The 17,324-nt window shown below is 39.8% G+C and overlaps 1 protein-coding gene across 4 annotated transcripts in view; it reads left to right on the forward strand.

Moving 5' to 3' along the window:
- BAZ1A (bromodomain adjacent to zinc finger domain 1A) overlaps positions 1-9,455 on the forward strand; it is a 64,767-nt gene extending 55,312 nt beyond the window's left edge. For all 4 annotated transcript variants that reach the window (XM_062576015.1, XM_062576018.1, XM_062576017.1 and 1 more), the window contains 6 exons: positions 2,315-2,562; positions 2,676-2,902; positions 3,545-4,029; positions 5,500-5,645; positions 7,834-7,921; positions 8,442-9,455. In XM_062576015.1, coding sequence (XP_062431999.1) covers positions 2,315-2,562; positions 2,676-2,902; positions 3,545-4,029; positions 5,500-5,645; positions 7,834-7,921; positions 8,442-8,632 — 1,385 coding nt within the window. In that variant the 3' untranslated portion in view covers positions 8,633-9,455. The remainder of the gene's footprint in view (positions 1-2,314; positions 2,563-2,675; positions 2,903-3,544; positions 4,030-5,499; positions 5,646-7,833; positions 7,922-8,441) is intronic.
- Positions 9,456-17,324: the final 7,869 nt, after the last annotated feature.

The raw sequence follows: 17,324 nt of genomic DNA on the forward strand, positions 1-17,324 counted from the left end.
TTCTGCAACCAGATATGAAGAACTGTATTTTCTTTGGGGCAGAAATCTGCATATTCATAAAATACTTTTTTTCTAATGCCCCTGTTTTTTGAAACTCTGCAGCATTATACAACTGCATATTCCTTTCCAGAAATACTAAAATGGAAAACCTTTTCCTGAACTCAATTAGCTGTTGACAGATGAGTGGGTAGATCTGTCAAATAACTTCATTTGCATTGTAGCAAGGCTTGGAGGGCTTAGCTGAGAGAGGGATGTCCCAGTGAGCAATGTAGAACTGCTCAGACACAGAGGAGGAGGCCATTTCTCCCTCAGAGTTAACAGCATAAATGGGGAAAGATGATGGATGGAAGAAAAAAAAGTATTATTTTGATTTTACAAATTGGGAACTGAAACAGTGCGTGTCATTTGGCAAGTGTTTCGTCCAGCAGCAGGGTGTGCTGAAGCACACCGTGGTCAGCAATTGTTGCATCTTTACTGCAACTGCAATTGTGTCAATATTTGTTATGTTGTATGATGAACTGTACTGCTGAACTAATCCAGGTTAAAAACTGCGGAAAAAACACTAATTAGTAACATCCAAGCTGCCATTGTCAGCAAAAGAAATACTTGCCAAGCTATATATGCACTTAAGATAAACTGAGTCATAGAAATCTGTGGAAGAACTGGAAGCTGATCTGTCTCCCCAGTTGTAGTCTAATGTTGTAGTAGGATACTACACTGCTAGTACATTGATAGTATAGCAAGCAAGTACTTTAACGTTTTTCTTACTGCATTTTAAGTAATACATGGAGAGCTATACTGCAGTGATGCATAAAGGAACTTCTTCATTATCCTTAGAAAGACTGAATCTGAGACAGGAAAGCTAGGGACAAAGTAACTGAAATTCAGGGAAATCCAGGTTTGTATCTGCCGCTCAGTAACAGCTCAATTTGATTTGCAAAGCTGTGCTGCCTGTTTGTCCTCTGCCTTCTCTCATCATTGCTGTTATGCTGCTTGCTGCTAATGCAAATGTATGCAGGACTAGGCAAATCCTGGCAGAGAGTAGCTGAGAAGGCAGAAAAGCCTTGCCAGGAGAGCAGTTAGTCTCATTTTAATTCTCTCATTTTTACTTGTTGTGAGACATTTTCTTATTTCTGAGGAGAAATCATTTGGCAGACAGCTGGATTTGCGGGCCATTCCTGTGCCTGCTGTGCTAGTAGAGCAGGCCAGGCAGCATTGTATGCTTGAGTGCATTGTTAATCTGCCAGAGATCACTCAGTAATAATTGGAATATCATTTTTAAAAGGAAAATCTGTGAATGCTTCTATAAATACTGCTGTAGTGTTTTTTTTTTTTTTTTCCTTTGCTTAAACCTTCTCACCTTAAAATGCAAGAAGCAACTTTCACCATTCATCCAGGAATTTGCTTTTCACTTAGCGGCAGCAATGAAAGGTGTAACTTAAACCTTCTCCTTTCTGTACCTGCTCAAACAGCCTGTTTGCTTCTGTAAGTCTCAGCTGCTCATTCCTGTTCCATGCCCCTTTCACTGTCCTATATATGTATTTGTGTGGCCACCTCAGTGGCCTGGATTGAAAACCAGACCTGTCTGAAGAATAATACAATTTCCCTCCAGCTCACTCTAGGGTATTTCTAAACTAAATCAGATCCCACAACTTGTTTTGCAGCCAGGTGCGTGTCACTGCTTCGGCTGTGCTGTCTTGCTTATATAGCATCGAGAAAGAAGTTTTTTCAACCAGATCAGTCACCTGTTCTGGCTTACCACATGGACATGCAAATTCTAGGGAATGTAGAGTGCAGGATAGGGATAAAGATGTTAGTGTGGGGAGAGTGCTAAAAAACTTGTCTGGCAGATCGTAACATGGGGCAGAAGCAAGTGAAGGTGGAAGCAGCCCTTTAAGCTCTTTCTTGCCAACAAAGACTGTTTAATGCCTACTAGTTTTTCTACCTGTAAATATTTTTGGATTTGAATGTCAGTATACAAGGCAAAGTAAACTAGGAGTGAGGGGTCGTCGCCTTACACTTTCCAAGCTGAATCAAATTGTTAGGTGTCCATGCTGACATCTGAGTGAGACATTTCTTATTCATATCCTGTGTGTGCGCAAGTTCTCAGTTGAACTGGTATTGAAAAGCAACAGTTTACAGATCTGGAAACTAAGGAGGAACTAAGTATGGAAAACTTAAGATAAAGGTTGTAATACTATCCCAATTTACTGCTGCATTTCTGTTTGAAATACAAAGCCTTACCTCGTAGTCTACAATAATCTGGGTGTTTGAACAACAAGTTTGATCCTGCTTTTTCTTTCTCTAATGGAAGATGCCAGTGATGGTGGACGATCCTATAAAACAGTTTTAGATCGCTGGAGAGAGTCACTTCTTTCTTCTACCAGTTTGTCCCAAGTCTTCCTTCATCTCTCCACGTTGGATCGAAGTGTCATCTGGTCAAAGTCCATCCTCAATGCTCGCTGTAAAGTGTGTCGAAAGAAGGGTGATGCAGAAAGCATGGTGCTGTGTGATGGATGTGATCGAGGCTATCATACCTACTGTATCAGGCCCAAGCTGAAGGTATCTGAGGAGAAAAAACTTGCTTCCTTTTCATACAGAGAGTGTGAGTAGAGCTCACAACTAATGGCACCTTAATAATGCTTGCTTTCTTCTTCTTTTTTTCCTGTTACTAGGTCATTCCTGAAGGAGATTGGTTTTGTCCAGAATGCCGACCTAAACAGCGCTCTAGGCGCCTCTCCTCCAGACAGAGACCTTCTATGGAAAGTGATGAAGAGGCTGCTGAATGGATAGAAGAAGGGGAGGAAGAGACAAACTATGATGAAATGGGACAAAGTGAGGAGGAGGATTATGAAGAAGAGCAAGAGGAGGAGGATGAATCTCAAGAGGAGGAGGAAATAAGGTAAATAGAGATCAATTAAAATGGTTTTGTATTGGAATATTTTGGTTATTGAGTGTTTTTCTTGTAAGCACATATTCAGAAAATTCAGTCTGAAAGAGATGGTAATAAAAAAAAGTGCTTGTTACAAATTTGGCTCTTATTGCTGGGTTTAATACTAGCTAGAACAAGGTCCACTGGACTTTAGATTTATTTTCCAAGATGAAAATTCCAGCACTGGATGTGTGGGTGAGAGAACGCCATCAGGTTTGGGTTCTACACAGCTGCTGTTCTGAATGTAAATTTGTGGGTGGAAAGTGGAGAGGGTCTCACAAAGTATAGAAGATTTTTCTGAAGAAAATCCGGAGTTTGTTTTCTCTTGCTCTGAGTTTTGGGGGCACTAGATGCATGAAGTAATGAACAGTAGGAAGGAAAAGATCATCGACACGAGGCTACGTCACATTGGGAGGGCTAGAGGAGTACTGCAGTAGCTGGTTTAAAGGCAAAGTAAATAATGCAATTAGACAATTTCAGTGAAATGATGATTTTGATACACATGTAATTGAATAGTTGTTTTGTTTTTAAATGCTCAATTAAAAAACTGAACGAAGAAAGGGGAATATAATTTTGAGACAAATATCATACACAATTATCTGCTTTTTATAGCCCATCAAAGCAAGGAAGACCACAAGTCAAGTTTCCATTAAAAATGAGAGCAGCCAAACTCAACAATCCTTTCTCAAGTCGGAACAGCCAGCGTCCGGCAAGATACGCTTCTCGGAGTCAGCAAAATACACCTAAGCAAACCGGATCTTCATCTAGAGTTACTAGAAGGGGTATAAGAAAGGTAAAATCGGCCCCTCCGTCAGTGACAAAGCCTACTTTAAGACTTAATAGCCGGACCACTCGTCAGAGCCAAGGTTCATTACAAGCAGGTGTATTCGTGGAATTACTCAGTCCTCGAAGACGGCGAAGAGGAAGAAAGAATGCTGATAACGCATCAGAAAATAGTCCTTCCAATTCTCTTGGATTTAGAATTGTTGATACTGTCAACTCGAATGAACGAGTTAGAAAGTATCCAGTTTCTGCTTCAAAACTTTCTCTTCCTGTTAGCGAACCCAAGAGAAGAGGCAGGAAACGACAATCCACAGGTTAGAGAAATGTGTTTGTCTAGAATGAAAAGAGCTCAGTTCCTTGCTAAAATATTCCCATGGTAGAGAAGGCTAGAGTTAGTCAGAAAAGGTGGCTGAAGGAATTTTTACTACTTTCAACAAGACAGATCTGTTCGTCCCTCCTTAATTATTTTTTTGGGGGGGTTGAGGGGAGGCTTTGCTTTTAGGGTCACTGAATTTCAGTCACATAAAGAATAAATACTCCAGTAAACCTACAGAAAACCTGAAAGCGATATGTATGCCTTACAACCGTGCAGATGAAAGCGTTTACTTACAGGTCTTAAGGTTTTGCTTTAATAAGAGTTAGATGATGAAGAACACAAGCAGGCAAGGTAGTGAAGTTAGGAATATACATGTACAATAAAGAATAATTAGATTTTTCTTAATGATCAGGTGTAGGGCTAGCTGTATCCTTGCTTGTTAAGCTTGTACAAAGTATTTGAGGGCAGAGAAATAGTTGGAAAGCCACAATACCTTTAAAAACAAAACCAACCCAGTGAGTGACTGGAGAGTGAGAAAGAGCCCGCACTGCAGTGCGGCAGCACAGTATTCTGTAGTGTTTCTGTCCTTCACCACTGGGAGTTTCTGGGCTTACCTGCAGCTACCTTGCTGACTACTCTTGAAAGCAGATAACACACTGAATAGAGTTTCACAGACGTAGAAGTTATGAGCAGAGATTCTGCTTTTCTCTGATAAGGCTTTTCTATAAATGTAGAACAAATTATTCTAAATTTGAAATCAGTGGAAAAAAATCTTTCTGAAACTAATGAGATGAAGCTAGAAGGAACCCAGCTAAGTTCTGGTACTTAGCATTTTATACCGCAAGAGAAACCTGTAGTGGTTAATAACAAGTCTGTAATAAAGTCATTACTCTCAGCCAAACTACATGCATTGTACCTTGATACTGTGATATTGATAGTTTCAATATCCAAGGTTTTCCTTGAATGGGAGCTGTTAAATTTATTATGAACAATAGAACAAGAAACTGCTGTAGGACCTTCCATAGAAACAAATTGTTTCTGTAAATAAAACAGTAATACAGAATGAAAAGTAACACATGGTATCCTGCTACACGGAGGCCCAAGGATTAAACAGTTTTTATTTCATCTTTTAATTTCCTTTTCCAGAATATTACAGCTGAAATTTGGAATTTTTTCTTACTGTAACATAAACTATTCTTGGAATCTGTCTCCAATTGCTGTGAGCAGAATGAGGCAGCCAAGCAAAAGAATAGAAATGGTGTATCTTATCTCCATCTCAGATGACCTGGTGCAGGAAAAGAGAAATTTCCAGATCAGGAACTGAGACTTCTGTTGATGATGCATCTTCTCACTTTTCTATATCCTGTGCTAGATACTCTTTTTGTTTGTTCCTTCAATGCAGAATAAAGGTGCTTGACTTTACTCTGCCTTTTTTTTTTTTTTTTTTTTTTTGATTTGTTTATTTTAGAATCATGTCCTCAAACCTCACTGAACAGGAGAAGTTCAGGACGTCAAGGTGGAGTTCATGAACTCTCAGCTTTTGAACAACTTGTAGTAGAACTGGTACGACATGATGACAGCTGGCCTTTCATGAAACTGGTTTCCAAAATCCAGGTAACTGATATAACTGCACAGGGAATGGTAACATTTGGCAATTTCTGTTTGCTTCTAGTAAAACTTGTAATTTATAGCATTGCCCAAGCAGGGGAATACAGCTAAGCAATGGGATTCAGGTAAACTCTTGCTTTTCAACTCAAATAATTGGTGCTAGAAGTAGATTTTCCAACTGACATGTTGTTATGAAAATTATAATTAAGTTTGGCATCAATGATTGAAAAATGTGAGATGCTTTGGTTAAAAAAAAAAAAAAAAAAAAAAAAAAAGCCTTGGATTTAGCTCTAGACTGCTAAAGGTAAGCTTAAGGTTATTAATTAGTTCAATTGAATATTCAATTTGTGCACTGGATTGGATCTTTCTAAAGCCATATAAATATTAAAGGTGTATTTTCAAAACAGACTTGCAATAGAAAAATGAGATAGAGACAACTTTATCTTCATTCTGATGTTAACTGTGATGCAGCAGACAGATGATTTTTAGATTATTTTTTAATTAGATTTCCTTCTAGTTTAGTTTTAAAAAATACTTGATAGTAAAGTAGGTACCTAAAGTAAGGCCTGCTTTAAAGGATCTGTGTTACAACAAAAGCTCCCAAAACACTTTTGCTTTGCTGCATTGGCTTTTTGGTTGTAAGACGTTTCTTGTAAGACAAAAAGAAATGTTGTAAGACATTTCTTGAACTATTCTAGCCTAGCAAAGTACCTGTCCTCTTAAACCCCTCTGGAGCAACTCTGCACACAGACAGCAGCCATAGTTTGGCAGGATCTAGGGCTCAGTGTTTATTTTGAAGTGCTCTAGTAAAATTAACAGTAATAGCTGGTAAATGAGGACTTAAAACTCCTAAGAGCCACAGATGCTAGGGGATTGGGAGAATCAATGTATCTGGACAAAAAGAATGATAAATGAATGCGAATGAAAGATGTAAGCACAGGGGAGGAGAGGAATTTTGAATGAAACAAAATAATGTCCAGCTACTAGAGTACTAGAATTACTTTGGGAAATGCAAGGATCTGTCTGAATATGAGGAAGCTTCTTATGGAGGATGGAGAATTATAATTTAATCTGGAAAAGAAACTGCAGATACTTCAGTGCATTCATGTTTGCCTGAGTAAAACACTAAAGGATAGTTTCTGTTTGGTTCAGAAAGAAAGATCCATGTCCGAGTGCCCTGTACTTTCTTTATCATGCTAAAAGTTTTGGTTTAAACTTCTTGCTGCCTTGTAAGACCATTTAAAGAATGCACTACATGATCAGTGTCCAGCAAGCTAGAAAGAGAAAATACTTTTCTTTTTACTGCTTATAAAATTGGCACCTCAAATGTGAAAGGAGTGAAAAAAATAATCAGCGTAATTCCACTTCTCTACTAATTCTTCCTCTAGGCTCGCTGGCAAGTTGCGCTTAATATAGTAAAGTTAAAGGCCATAACCAAGAATTTTGGTTTTGAAGTATCAATGACGGTGCATGTGGATATTTGTTCTTGTAAGAAAACCACATTTGGATCAGTTTGTGCCTTGAAAAAGACACCTTTTTCCTGCCCTGTGGGTGCAAGGAAGGTGCCTTAAGCTTGAAACTGCTTATTTTGAATTCAAAATTTGTCATCCAAATAATCCCCTTAAGGGTTAAGTAATTCTTTCCCTCTTCACTTCTATGTCGGAATGGCTTTTATCTCTGGTACTTGCATACGGTGTCCTGCTCCTTACAGAAAGGTTCCCCACTTTCTCTTCAACATGACTAAGTGGGATCTCAAGGAACAGGAGTGCAAGTAGGTGAAGGGCCATAGAGCAAAAAAGGATATTATTCCTGGTTAAGGAACTTCTTGTATTGTAATAGGTTAAAGAAAAATGAGAAGTTTTAAAATCTTGGAAATCAGTTTTGCTTTTGACAGATGTGAACAGCTGGAATTCTCTAATGCTTAACTGTGTGTGCAGTTTTCTTAGTTGTCCACAGGATATTTAGGATTACATTTATTTACAGAATTACTAGCTAATATTCGGTGTGGTCTACTATTTCAATCATTTAAAAATTGGAAAGCAGTTCCTGAAAACTAATACTCTGTTCAGTATGTGGAGGCAGTTGCTTGGGACTTGTCTATTCAAAAAACAAAATATTTTGCTAATGCCTGATTAATTTTTTTACGTAAGTTGAAATTTAATTTTCCATTTGTTTTTGTATGAACTTTTTAAAGGTACCAGACTACTATGATATCATCAAAAAACCTATTGCCTTAAATATAATCCGTGAAAAAGTGAATAAATGTGAATACAAATTAGCATGTAAGTATTACTAAAGGAGGTTATGAACACTGTTATCACTTTAAAATATTTTCTTGTCTGCAAACAGAACCGTGTCAGAGAATAGAAAGCTGTAATTGTTTTGTTTTTTTTTTTGAAAGAACACTTAGTTTTTTTTTAAAGTAGGATTTATTGCACATAATTCTTGTACTACCAAAAATGTACCAAATGATGTACAAAGAAGAAATGAGCAGCTGAGAAACTGCAGGTAATTTCCCAAGCCTTTGATGTCAGTGGGTCACATTGACAAAATGCTTAGAAAAGGATCAGTTGTAATTGCTTGATTTGTATTTCCTCTGCTGATAATCAGAGGACTCTAAGAATATTTGCATGATAGTGCCCTAGTAGATGTTATAAACTTAATGCCTATATAAAGATGTCTTTGTGCTGGCAACTGTATGTGTACTAATACACAATTTACTGGTGTTAGACTGTTATACTTGTACTGTTATCTGGTGATGTGAGATACACTACATTCATTTATTTACTTTTCATTTATTAGCGGAATTCATTGAAGACATTGAGCTGATGTTTTCAAACTGCTTTGAATACAACCCTCGTAACACAAGTGAAGCAAAAGCTGGAACTAGACTTCAAGCTTTTTTCCACATTCAGGCTCAAAAGCTTGGACTTCCTATCACATCTGGCAATGTGGACCATGCCGCTCCCGCTGCAAAGAAGTCACGAATCTAACCTCTGCCTTCCAAAGGATTTTTTGAGGGAATCTTTTATGTTCATTAAAATGAAATGTTAAATCATGCAGTCATCATACCTGTATAAAGCAATAACAACTGTTTAACCACCTTGAAGTGTGGCCTGCACTATATTCTCAATGTAATATTAAGCACTCAGGAGAACGTAGGAAAGATTACCTTTGCTACAGTTTTATTCAGTGTCTAATAATTTTGATAGATGTACTGGATACAGTACTGGTTTACAGAGGTTTTGTACATTTTTAATACATTCATGTGTCCAAATATCTTCCAGTAATATGTTGTTTTTTTCCTGCACAAAATGACCTTGTTTCATTCTCTAGATTTTCTAGGAGCTGTGGTATTGAGGGCTTTATCAACTCAGATAAAATCTTCTACTGTAGCACAGTTGAAGCAACTGTGTGTATGTTTAAAACTTGTTGGAGCTTATCTTTTCAACACTACACATGAATGAGTACAATTGCATATCCTTTAAGTACTGTACCAGTGCTGGCTGGAGGTATTCAGTCTGAGTTTATTAAGTAGATATTTATTTAGCATTCAAAGTAATTTGTGAATTTGTTTTGTATTTATAAAATTTGTACTTGGGGATTAAAAACAAAAAAAAGAGAGATCCGTAACTTTTTTTTAATTTTTTCCTGTGTTTTTGTTTATTCCTCTCTAACTTCTTGATGATCAATCAATAAATACCTTCCCCTCACCTTGGCAGTTCTTCTAGCAATGAGTAATTTACAGGACTGTATTATAAGTTTCTATGTACAACTTTCTAAGTGTACAAATAAAATGACACATTTTTCAAAGTACCTTGAGCTTTTGAAATTTACTTCCGAGTTGTGGTGCTCTGGCATCTTCCCTGTTATTTTACTGAGGGGGGAGTTGCTAGAGACAGTACAGCAGGATTTGGCTTCAAGCAGCATTTTCAGCAGCTGCAGACATGAGCTGTCTCCAACTGATCGATGCAAATGTTCATTGATGTGTATGTAAGGAACGTGTAAGTGTTATGCTTTTAATTAGGTTCTTTATTCTAACAGTGTAAAACCTCATAGCTTTGTTTAGTTGCCCAACAGCATCGTTACTGTCTTTATAATAGTCTTTTTACTAGAGCTTAACTTTCAGTATTTATTTTGTTTTGGGGGAGTGGGTAGTAAGTACCTTTAAATACAGGTTTGTCCTAGGTGGAGGCATATATGGTCTAAGAATGAGTGTGCAGCAGAAATTTGGAATGGGGATGAAGAGGATAGGAAAATATATATATATATGCCATTTTTTTTTCCTGCAGATACTTTCCTCCCTGTTTTTGTGTCAGGTTCTACTGCAGCATTAAGACCTCTATATGCTACAGGCCTGGACAATTATTTGCTATTTTATTGCAAGTTTCTTCTGCTGCTGCAGAACTCATCTTTCTTTAGAGACGGCAAGAATGCTTGGTCTCTTGCACCGAGGGAGTAGATGGTGATAGATGGAATTATAGAATCAGCAAGGTTGGAAGGGACCTCAGGAGATCATGAAGTCCAACCTTTCTGCTCAGCAGGGTCACCTAGAGCATGTATAGGAGATGGATAAGCTTGAGGAGGGGGCTATTAGTTAGAAATGTCTGTTAATACTTCAGTTTCTATGTGAGCTTTGCCTTGTTGATAGTTGACATCTCTCTTATGCCCCAATCAAGGATATACAGGCTTTGGGCCTCCCCACCACAAAGAATGTTAAAATACTCTATAAAAGCAGTGGGAGTGGCAGAGGTTGTCTTTGCAGTTGTGCTCAGTATCCCTGCATCTGTCTAGTCCCAAGAGGGTATGAACATACTGACTAGCAGGTTGCATAAACAGTTGTGCAAGTTCTTATTCATGTGAATAGTTCCCATTGACCTCAATGAGTGTATTTATTGGGGGCTGCAGTGAGCTGAACAAGTCCATCTGTGGCAGGTGCAATGTAAATTGTTGCTGTCCACAACCTACTCCCAGCTGTTCATTCCTGTCGCTCTTTCTCCAAGTTTATTTCCTTCAATTATTTCCCCTCAGTAACACTACCAGAATTTTGATGGAGCAGGTGTGAACAGTTTAACCCAAATATCTGCCTATGGCTGTTTGCATGCTTATGCCATTAATGACATTATCGATTTGCAAGTTTAAGGTTCAATGTACCAGAGTAAAATACAGAAAAGTGTGTGCTTTGCTCACAGAAAAGTGAGCAACTATGCTGAAAATACTTGTGCGTACAGTGCATGCGCCATGCAGCTCTGACTGTCTTTGGCTTCAGTGATGTTCACGGGGCACGCGTACCTCTTGCCTTCTGAGTGCCTGTTGCGTGCATGGCCTGAACCCCCCGTTCCTCTCCATGAATGAGATGAGTTAGCGCGTGCGTTTGCAGCTTTTCCAAACTTCAGCTGTACTGTTATTGAAATAACTCCAGAAGTCTTTTTATGTCCATTTCCACATCCCACATCCACCTTTGCAAAAGGAGGAATTTTCACATCTTCCTCCCCATCTTAGGGCCTAAGATACTTGTGCTCCTTGTCAACAATGCCCCCAGAACAAGCCAGCATCAGACTTGCTGTGAGCACATGCTTGCTTCTGGAAGTCATCCAAGATGCTGTTACTACTAGGGTGAGGAGCGTGTCCTGGAGAAGTGCCATGTCTGCAAGAGCTCCGAGCCAAAGTTTTACAGAGGTGCAGGAGCTGGTAGATTTAGTGGTGGAATCTCAGATCCAGGTCTTTGCTGATCAGGCTCTGTGCTGCTGCTTTAGCAGGCTCCTCAAGAAAAAAGGGCAGTAGGCTTGAGTTCAAAGTGCAGCTCTATTTTACAAGTAGGAAAGTAACAAGATCCAATGGTGAAGGTCTGTTTCCTTGCGAGTACCTGCAATGTACCTTGGGCTCCCTCAGCCCCAGCAGTTACGCAGCGATTGTTAAACCAGCTGTTCTTGCTGCTGCACAGATTTTTGCCCCTCTTCCTTTCTGCCCCTCTCATTCATGACAGAGCTAGGAATTACTGAGTAACAATCTTCTAAGAAATTTCTTATAGTTCTTTTTTGTATGTAATAATTCTGTCATAACCATCAAGCCAGCTCCTTTGGGGGAACTGAACTCCAACCCAAAATATCATCTCTTCCAGAAAACTCTAGCATTTTCTCAAAACCAGTTTGCTTTGTTTGTGGTCATCACAGAGCTCAAATCTTAGTGGCTGCTGTTATTGGAAGCTTACCTTCCTAATCAGGCACAAGTAGGTCAGAAGGAGAAGGACCATTCATAGAGTCTTATCTTCAAATGCTAAATGTAGCTCCCTTGCACGCTGTTGCAGTCAAACTGATGCTGTCTGTTTCTGCTTAAGTGTCAGCTGGTGCCACCAATGTAGCAAAATTGTGGTGCCAGGTCCGTTTTTTAGGAAGTGGATGATCTTTTGTAGTAGTATATTGAGCATCAGGTTTACCTGTTCATAATTGAACTACTGGAAACTTTTAATAATGTTGGAGAATTTGAGCTGCTTTGCTCTGACAGACTGTGACAGACATGAAACAGCATTCTTCAAGGCCAGCTTCTAGAGGAGAAGACTGTCTTGCTTTTGATGCTGACAAGAAATACTAGTTTTCTGTTTTAAGGCAATCTGGGATCAAATGCATTCCTGCTTTCCCTGATAGTCCTTGTTCTAGTCATGATCTACCTAATAGTCTTAAGAAGAAGGAAGTTGGGGTAAAGCCGAGATGAAATCAGTTTTGCTACTAGGACTTGCTTCCCTGGTGTGGGTTCCTGTGGCTGGCCTTGGATTCTAGATCTGCTCTTGTGAAGGATTTGGGCTGGAAACACCACATCCTACAGCCAGTGCTGAATGGTTCTTGTGTGGAGGGTAAAAAAAGCATTTTAAGTATCATAGGAGGGAGCATCTAAACTTTAGTACTGTTAAGCAAGATGATCATGGCATAATTTTAGCAAAGATGGGCACCAGAAACCAGCAAGATCCAGCCAGAAACGTGTCCGAACCTTTGTGCATAAGCTATAGGGAGGTAGAGGTCACAGGACTCTGGAGAGCCCAACTTGATGTAGCAACCAGCTGTAATATGCCCAGCAACCAATGATCTGTAGAATTATGATAGTCCAAAAGTAGACATTCTTCTATGGACAGGGGCAGTAAGGAGATCTTTTGGGACACCAGAAGTGCCCAGACTCTCGGCTGACATAACACTGCTACTGGACTGGTCATCTAGGAGATGACGTGTTTGTTTCAAGCACAAGAGGACATCGGCCATTGCCTCTAGAGGGGCTCAAGAGTGTTGTGGGGCAGGAGGGGCCCAATGTGTGCCCTGTGCAGGACAGTCCCTTGCCCCTCCCCAGAAGGGGGAGGACAGGATGAGCACGAGAATGGCCTTGCTGTTGCTCAGGGAATATATCCAGCTGCTCAGGTCACTTGCTTTTGATGACAGAAATGTTCGATTGGGCCAAGTTTCCTACAGCCATTTTGCATTACAGCATACTCTCCAAAGCACTGGCTACTGCCCACTAAAGCTCAGCTCTCATTTATTCTTCCTTTCTTAGATTTGTTTCAAAGCACCACAAAAGAAAGGGTCTTTAAACTAGTAACTCGGCGACACTGCTCTAGCATCATGTTGGCTGCATGGTTGTCACAGTATGTAATTTTGGTACTCTGGTGCTATGTACAACCTGGTTTTAATAGTGCCATATGGAAGAACTGAAACTCATGTTTGCTGTATAATTTCCTATGTGATACCCATGTAAACAAAATTACCTTGTAGAAAATATTCATGCTCTGGTAGGATAGCATACAGTCAAGCGTGAGTTTATTTGCTAGTCTTTGTTTACTGTTTTATTTATGCTTTATATAACTATTCCCTAGATTAACAGTCCTATAAGAATATATAGTAACCTATGTGCTTTTCTTTTCTTTCTTTTTTTTCCTGCATCCTACAAATCAAATTAGTTTGGATAGGAAATGACTTTAAAGAGACCAATGGTACTGTGGCTTGGCTCCTACAAATCATGCCTTTGATGTGTCAGAAATGTGATGCAGGATACTGAAACATTTGAGATTCAGATCGGAGTTATGCATTTGCTTCTGGGTGGATTTGCCTGTGGGATCAGGTCTTCATGGTTGCCTTTCGTGAACGTTCCTGTGCAGATCCCGCGATCACAGTCACATGCTGGTCTTTGCAGTCCTGGCACCACTCGGGAGGACTGCTGTCACCAGAGGACACTTTCACAGTGACCTACAGGTCTAGTGATCCAACAACTGTTATAAATATTCCTGCGCCCAAGTCATCCTAAAGCCCATTTTCATAGAGCAGCAAATGATCTCAACTCATGTATTTAGCATGTTAAACTTAGTTAATGTTTTATTTTTAGACTGCTATCTGAAAAATGAAAGCTTAGTGGTTTTAAAATACAAGATCAACTATTTTTAAGCTACATGCCTTCATGAGGGACTTGGCTTTCCTGCACAGAGCTGCTGTGTAAGGAAGGAGCCTGCAACACTTGGGACATACGCTTGAGTAGGTTTAGTCTGGGCATCTTTTGTTTCTGCAGCATGAAGGAAGGAGGCACCTCAGGATGGGCTGAAAAAGACCTTTCTACTAAGTCTTTCATGCACAAGATCCTAGCATTACCTGATCCAAAACCTTTGGAATTGCTTCCCATAGCCCTACAACCACGAGGGAAGGAAGGTGACACCTCTGAGATGTTCTCTAGTCTCTCCAATTCAGAGATTGTAGAATTGTTCTCAAAACTCCCTCCAATCTCCAGCAAGTAAAGGTGATTGCGCTGTGCTGAGTCATCCCTTTCCTTGCACATTCAGGATGCCTACATTATGCATGAAGCTGCTTGGCGAAAGAGGTACTGCTGAGCAGCACAGAATCACCTTAGTTTTGCACTGCGCAGCAAGGGCTGTATCTGAGCCCCTTTTATTTGATAGCTCAGTGTCTCAATGGCTGCAGATAGCCGAGCAGAATATTGCAATGGACCTAGTCTTTGTGTTCAATCTTCACTGAAACAGTAGAATTACCTTATGTTTAGATGCAATATTTCACACTAGGTCTTTCTGGAGCAATTTTAACCGTATTGAAACTTCAGAACCAAAAGTATCTATCTTCCTTTTTGTCCGGCCTTTGAGACCTCCAATTTAAACAGGTGATGTGAATTAATTTCCCCTTTCTTGGCACTTTTGTGATGGTTTCCGTATCTCCCACACAGGATTTGGTCTTTTCCTGGTGATTATTTTTTGTATGGCAAAGATGTCTCCTTAAATCAGACCTACAACATGATGGAAGTGCTGTTGCTCACGACTAGAAACAGTCCATTTTCCAAGGATCTTATTTCAACTGGATCACATAACCCTAGTAGGATGGGTGAACCACAGTTCAGGGCACAGAGAGGTGAAATGCCTTCTTGGCAGCCATATAACAAACAGGTTAGTAGCAGAATCAGGCCAAGGCTGCAAGACTAGATTAGCATCTGAAATCTGTATGCAAAAGTGCTTTGGATTTGTCCAGCCATGTGGAAATAAGGATTTTTGCTGCACAAGGAACCCTTGTGGTGTTTGGAGACCACTTTGGGGGAAGTCTTCTGTAAAGAAGAATACAACAAAGAATCAGTGCAAGCCAACCCAGACATTTTGAAGGTTTGCATGTATCGATCCAGAAGGGATAGAGATTTCTTAAATCACTACCACCTTTTCCTGGAGGGGCAGCAGTTTAAATTATGCAATCTGCTGAGATGCCTGACCACATCCCAACTCTTGGCAGTCATTTGCCCGAGAATTGAGCTGAAGCAGTTCAAAAAATTACCACTTGCAAGTATCCTACTCCTCCGCTTAAAGTTTCTGCTTCTTCACTGAAAGCTTTCTGAAACCTAAAAAGTTGAAACCATGAGAAAATTATAGGTGCAGATTTTACTTCACTGGTCTTTGTCTTTACTACTTTCTTTTGTATAAGTTCCATTATATTTATATATTGAATTTCATATAATACTATTGAGCAAAGAACCAAGTGTTTAGCTGTAACACTGAGCGGAATAAGAAAATAAAGCGTATTTTTTTATATCCAATCAATTTTTGAAAAGAAACAAAAAATTCCGCTCCTGTGCTGTAGCAAATCTACTGAAATCCTAGCGTAAGGGGGAGCACAATTTGATCTCCTAAACTTGGAGAGAGAAATAGTGCTTTGAGACTTGCAGCACTGTATTTGTGTAAGATAGCAGAAAAAGCAAAAGAAATTGCTGAATGCTGGTGAGGAATGTGCTGAGCAAAAGGACGCGACAGCAGTAAGAGATGCATGGCTCGAGCAAGGCACATGGCAGCGGTCTGCTGGACGTTCACAGGGTAACAGGCAACTTCCTTCCAATGGCAAAGGCAAGGAATTTTTTCCATAAACTTACAGAGGTTAGTGAAGGGTGAAATTGCTATTGAAGAAACACCTCCTGGGAGCAGCACATTGATTAACATCCCTGCTAACCTTAGGCATCACAGCTTTATTGCTCCACTAGAAATTCCTGACAGAAACCAGCAAAACTATTACTGGCATCTCCTCTGTCTTACTCATATGTGTGTCCTTGAACAGAGACAGGAAGAGCACGAGGCTTTCGGATTCCTCCGCAACTGTGAGTGCACTCTGTGGGCTGGGGGAAAGGAGATTAAATACGGGATCCTAGGCATAACTTCCCATCCTTCACATTTCTTATTGCAGCAGCATCTCTGCTGCAGACATAAATAGAGAGAATAAAGTATTTCAAACTAAAAGCAGTGTTCTCTAGCTGAAAACAAGCTGGCCATAACAGAAAACATTTCAGTTTTTCCTCCTACTGTTTTTCATAGTTGGCATGCTTTTAGTTTGATAGTTGGCATGCTTTTAGTTTGAGAGATTTACACTTGTTAGGTGACTACACTTTATAGGAAAATATTGCGTATGTGAGGCAAGAACACAAAATGAATGGATTATCCAGAAGAGGTTTTCTGAGTGACCAAGACATCTAACAAATTATACTATTGCTTTTTGGCTGCTTGAAGAAAAATTCTGAACTTTTATTTAATGATTAAATAATAAAATCTATATTTTGTTTAACATTACAGTCTATTCTTCCAAAACAGTCTTTCAACTTTTCCCCAGATCCACTTACCAAGCGGATGAGATCAGTGGCCAGATCTATACGCCTGTTTTCTGAAGGTCACTTTGGCTCCCTTCTTGCCATTTCACTGTGATAAGCATTATTCTGTGAAGCACAGCAACTACTCTGCCTCGCAGAAACGATGCTGCTTTTTACATTTCCTTTCTTTAGACCGGATTTAGCATAGTGTATTCAGGTCTATTATACAGCCAGGGTTCTGCTTCACTGTGTTTAGAGATGCGTGTATTGCTCTGACACATCCGTAGTTGGGAATAACAGCCAGCATCAAACTCCTCTGACCTGGTGGTGTTAGAGGACGCTCACTGAGGAGTGTTTTACTTTCCTATTTGCTTGAAAGAGAAGTTTCAAGAAAACAGTAGTTGTGAATGACCTCCAGTTCCTTCCTTCGGAGGAAGGCTGGTCTGAAGCATAAAGCATGGAAGGGGCTTGAAGCCTTCTCTGCCCGACTCCAAGGCTTGCCACAGGCTTCCAGTGTGACCTCGGGCAAATCATTGAGCGGGAAAGGTAATACTCACTGGATGGGGAAACTTAATAGAGAGCTTTGAGACCTTG

Source organism: Rhea pennata, chromosome 5 (assembly GCF_028389875.1).
Source record: "Rhea pennata isolate bPtePen1 chromosome 5, bPtePen1.pri, whole genome shotgun sequence".
Lineage (NCBI taxonomy): Eukaryota > Metazoa > Chordata > Aves > Rheiformes > Rheidae > Rhea > Rhea pennata.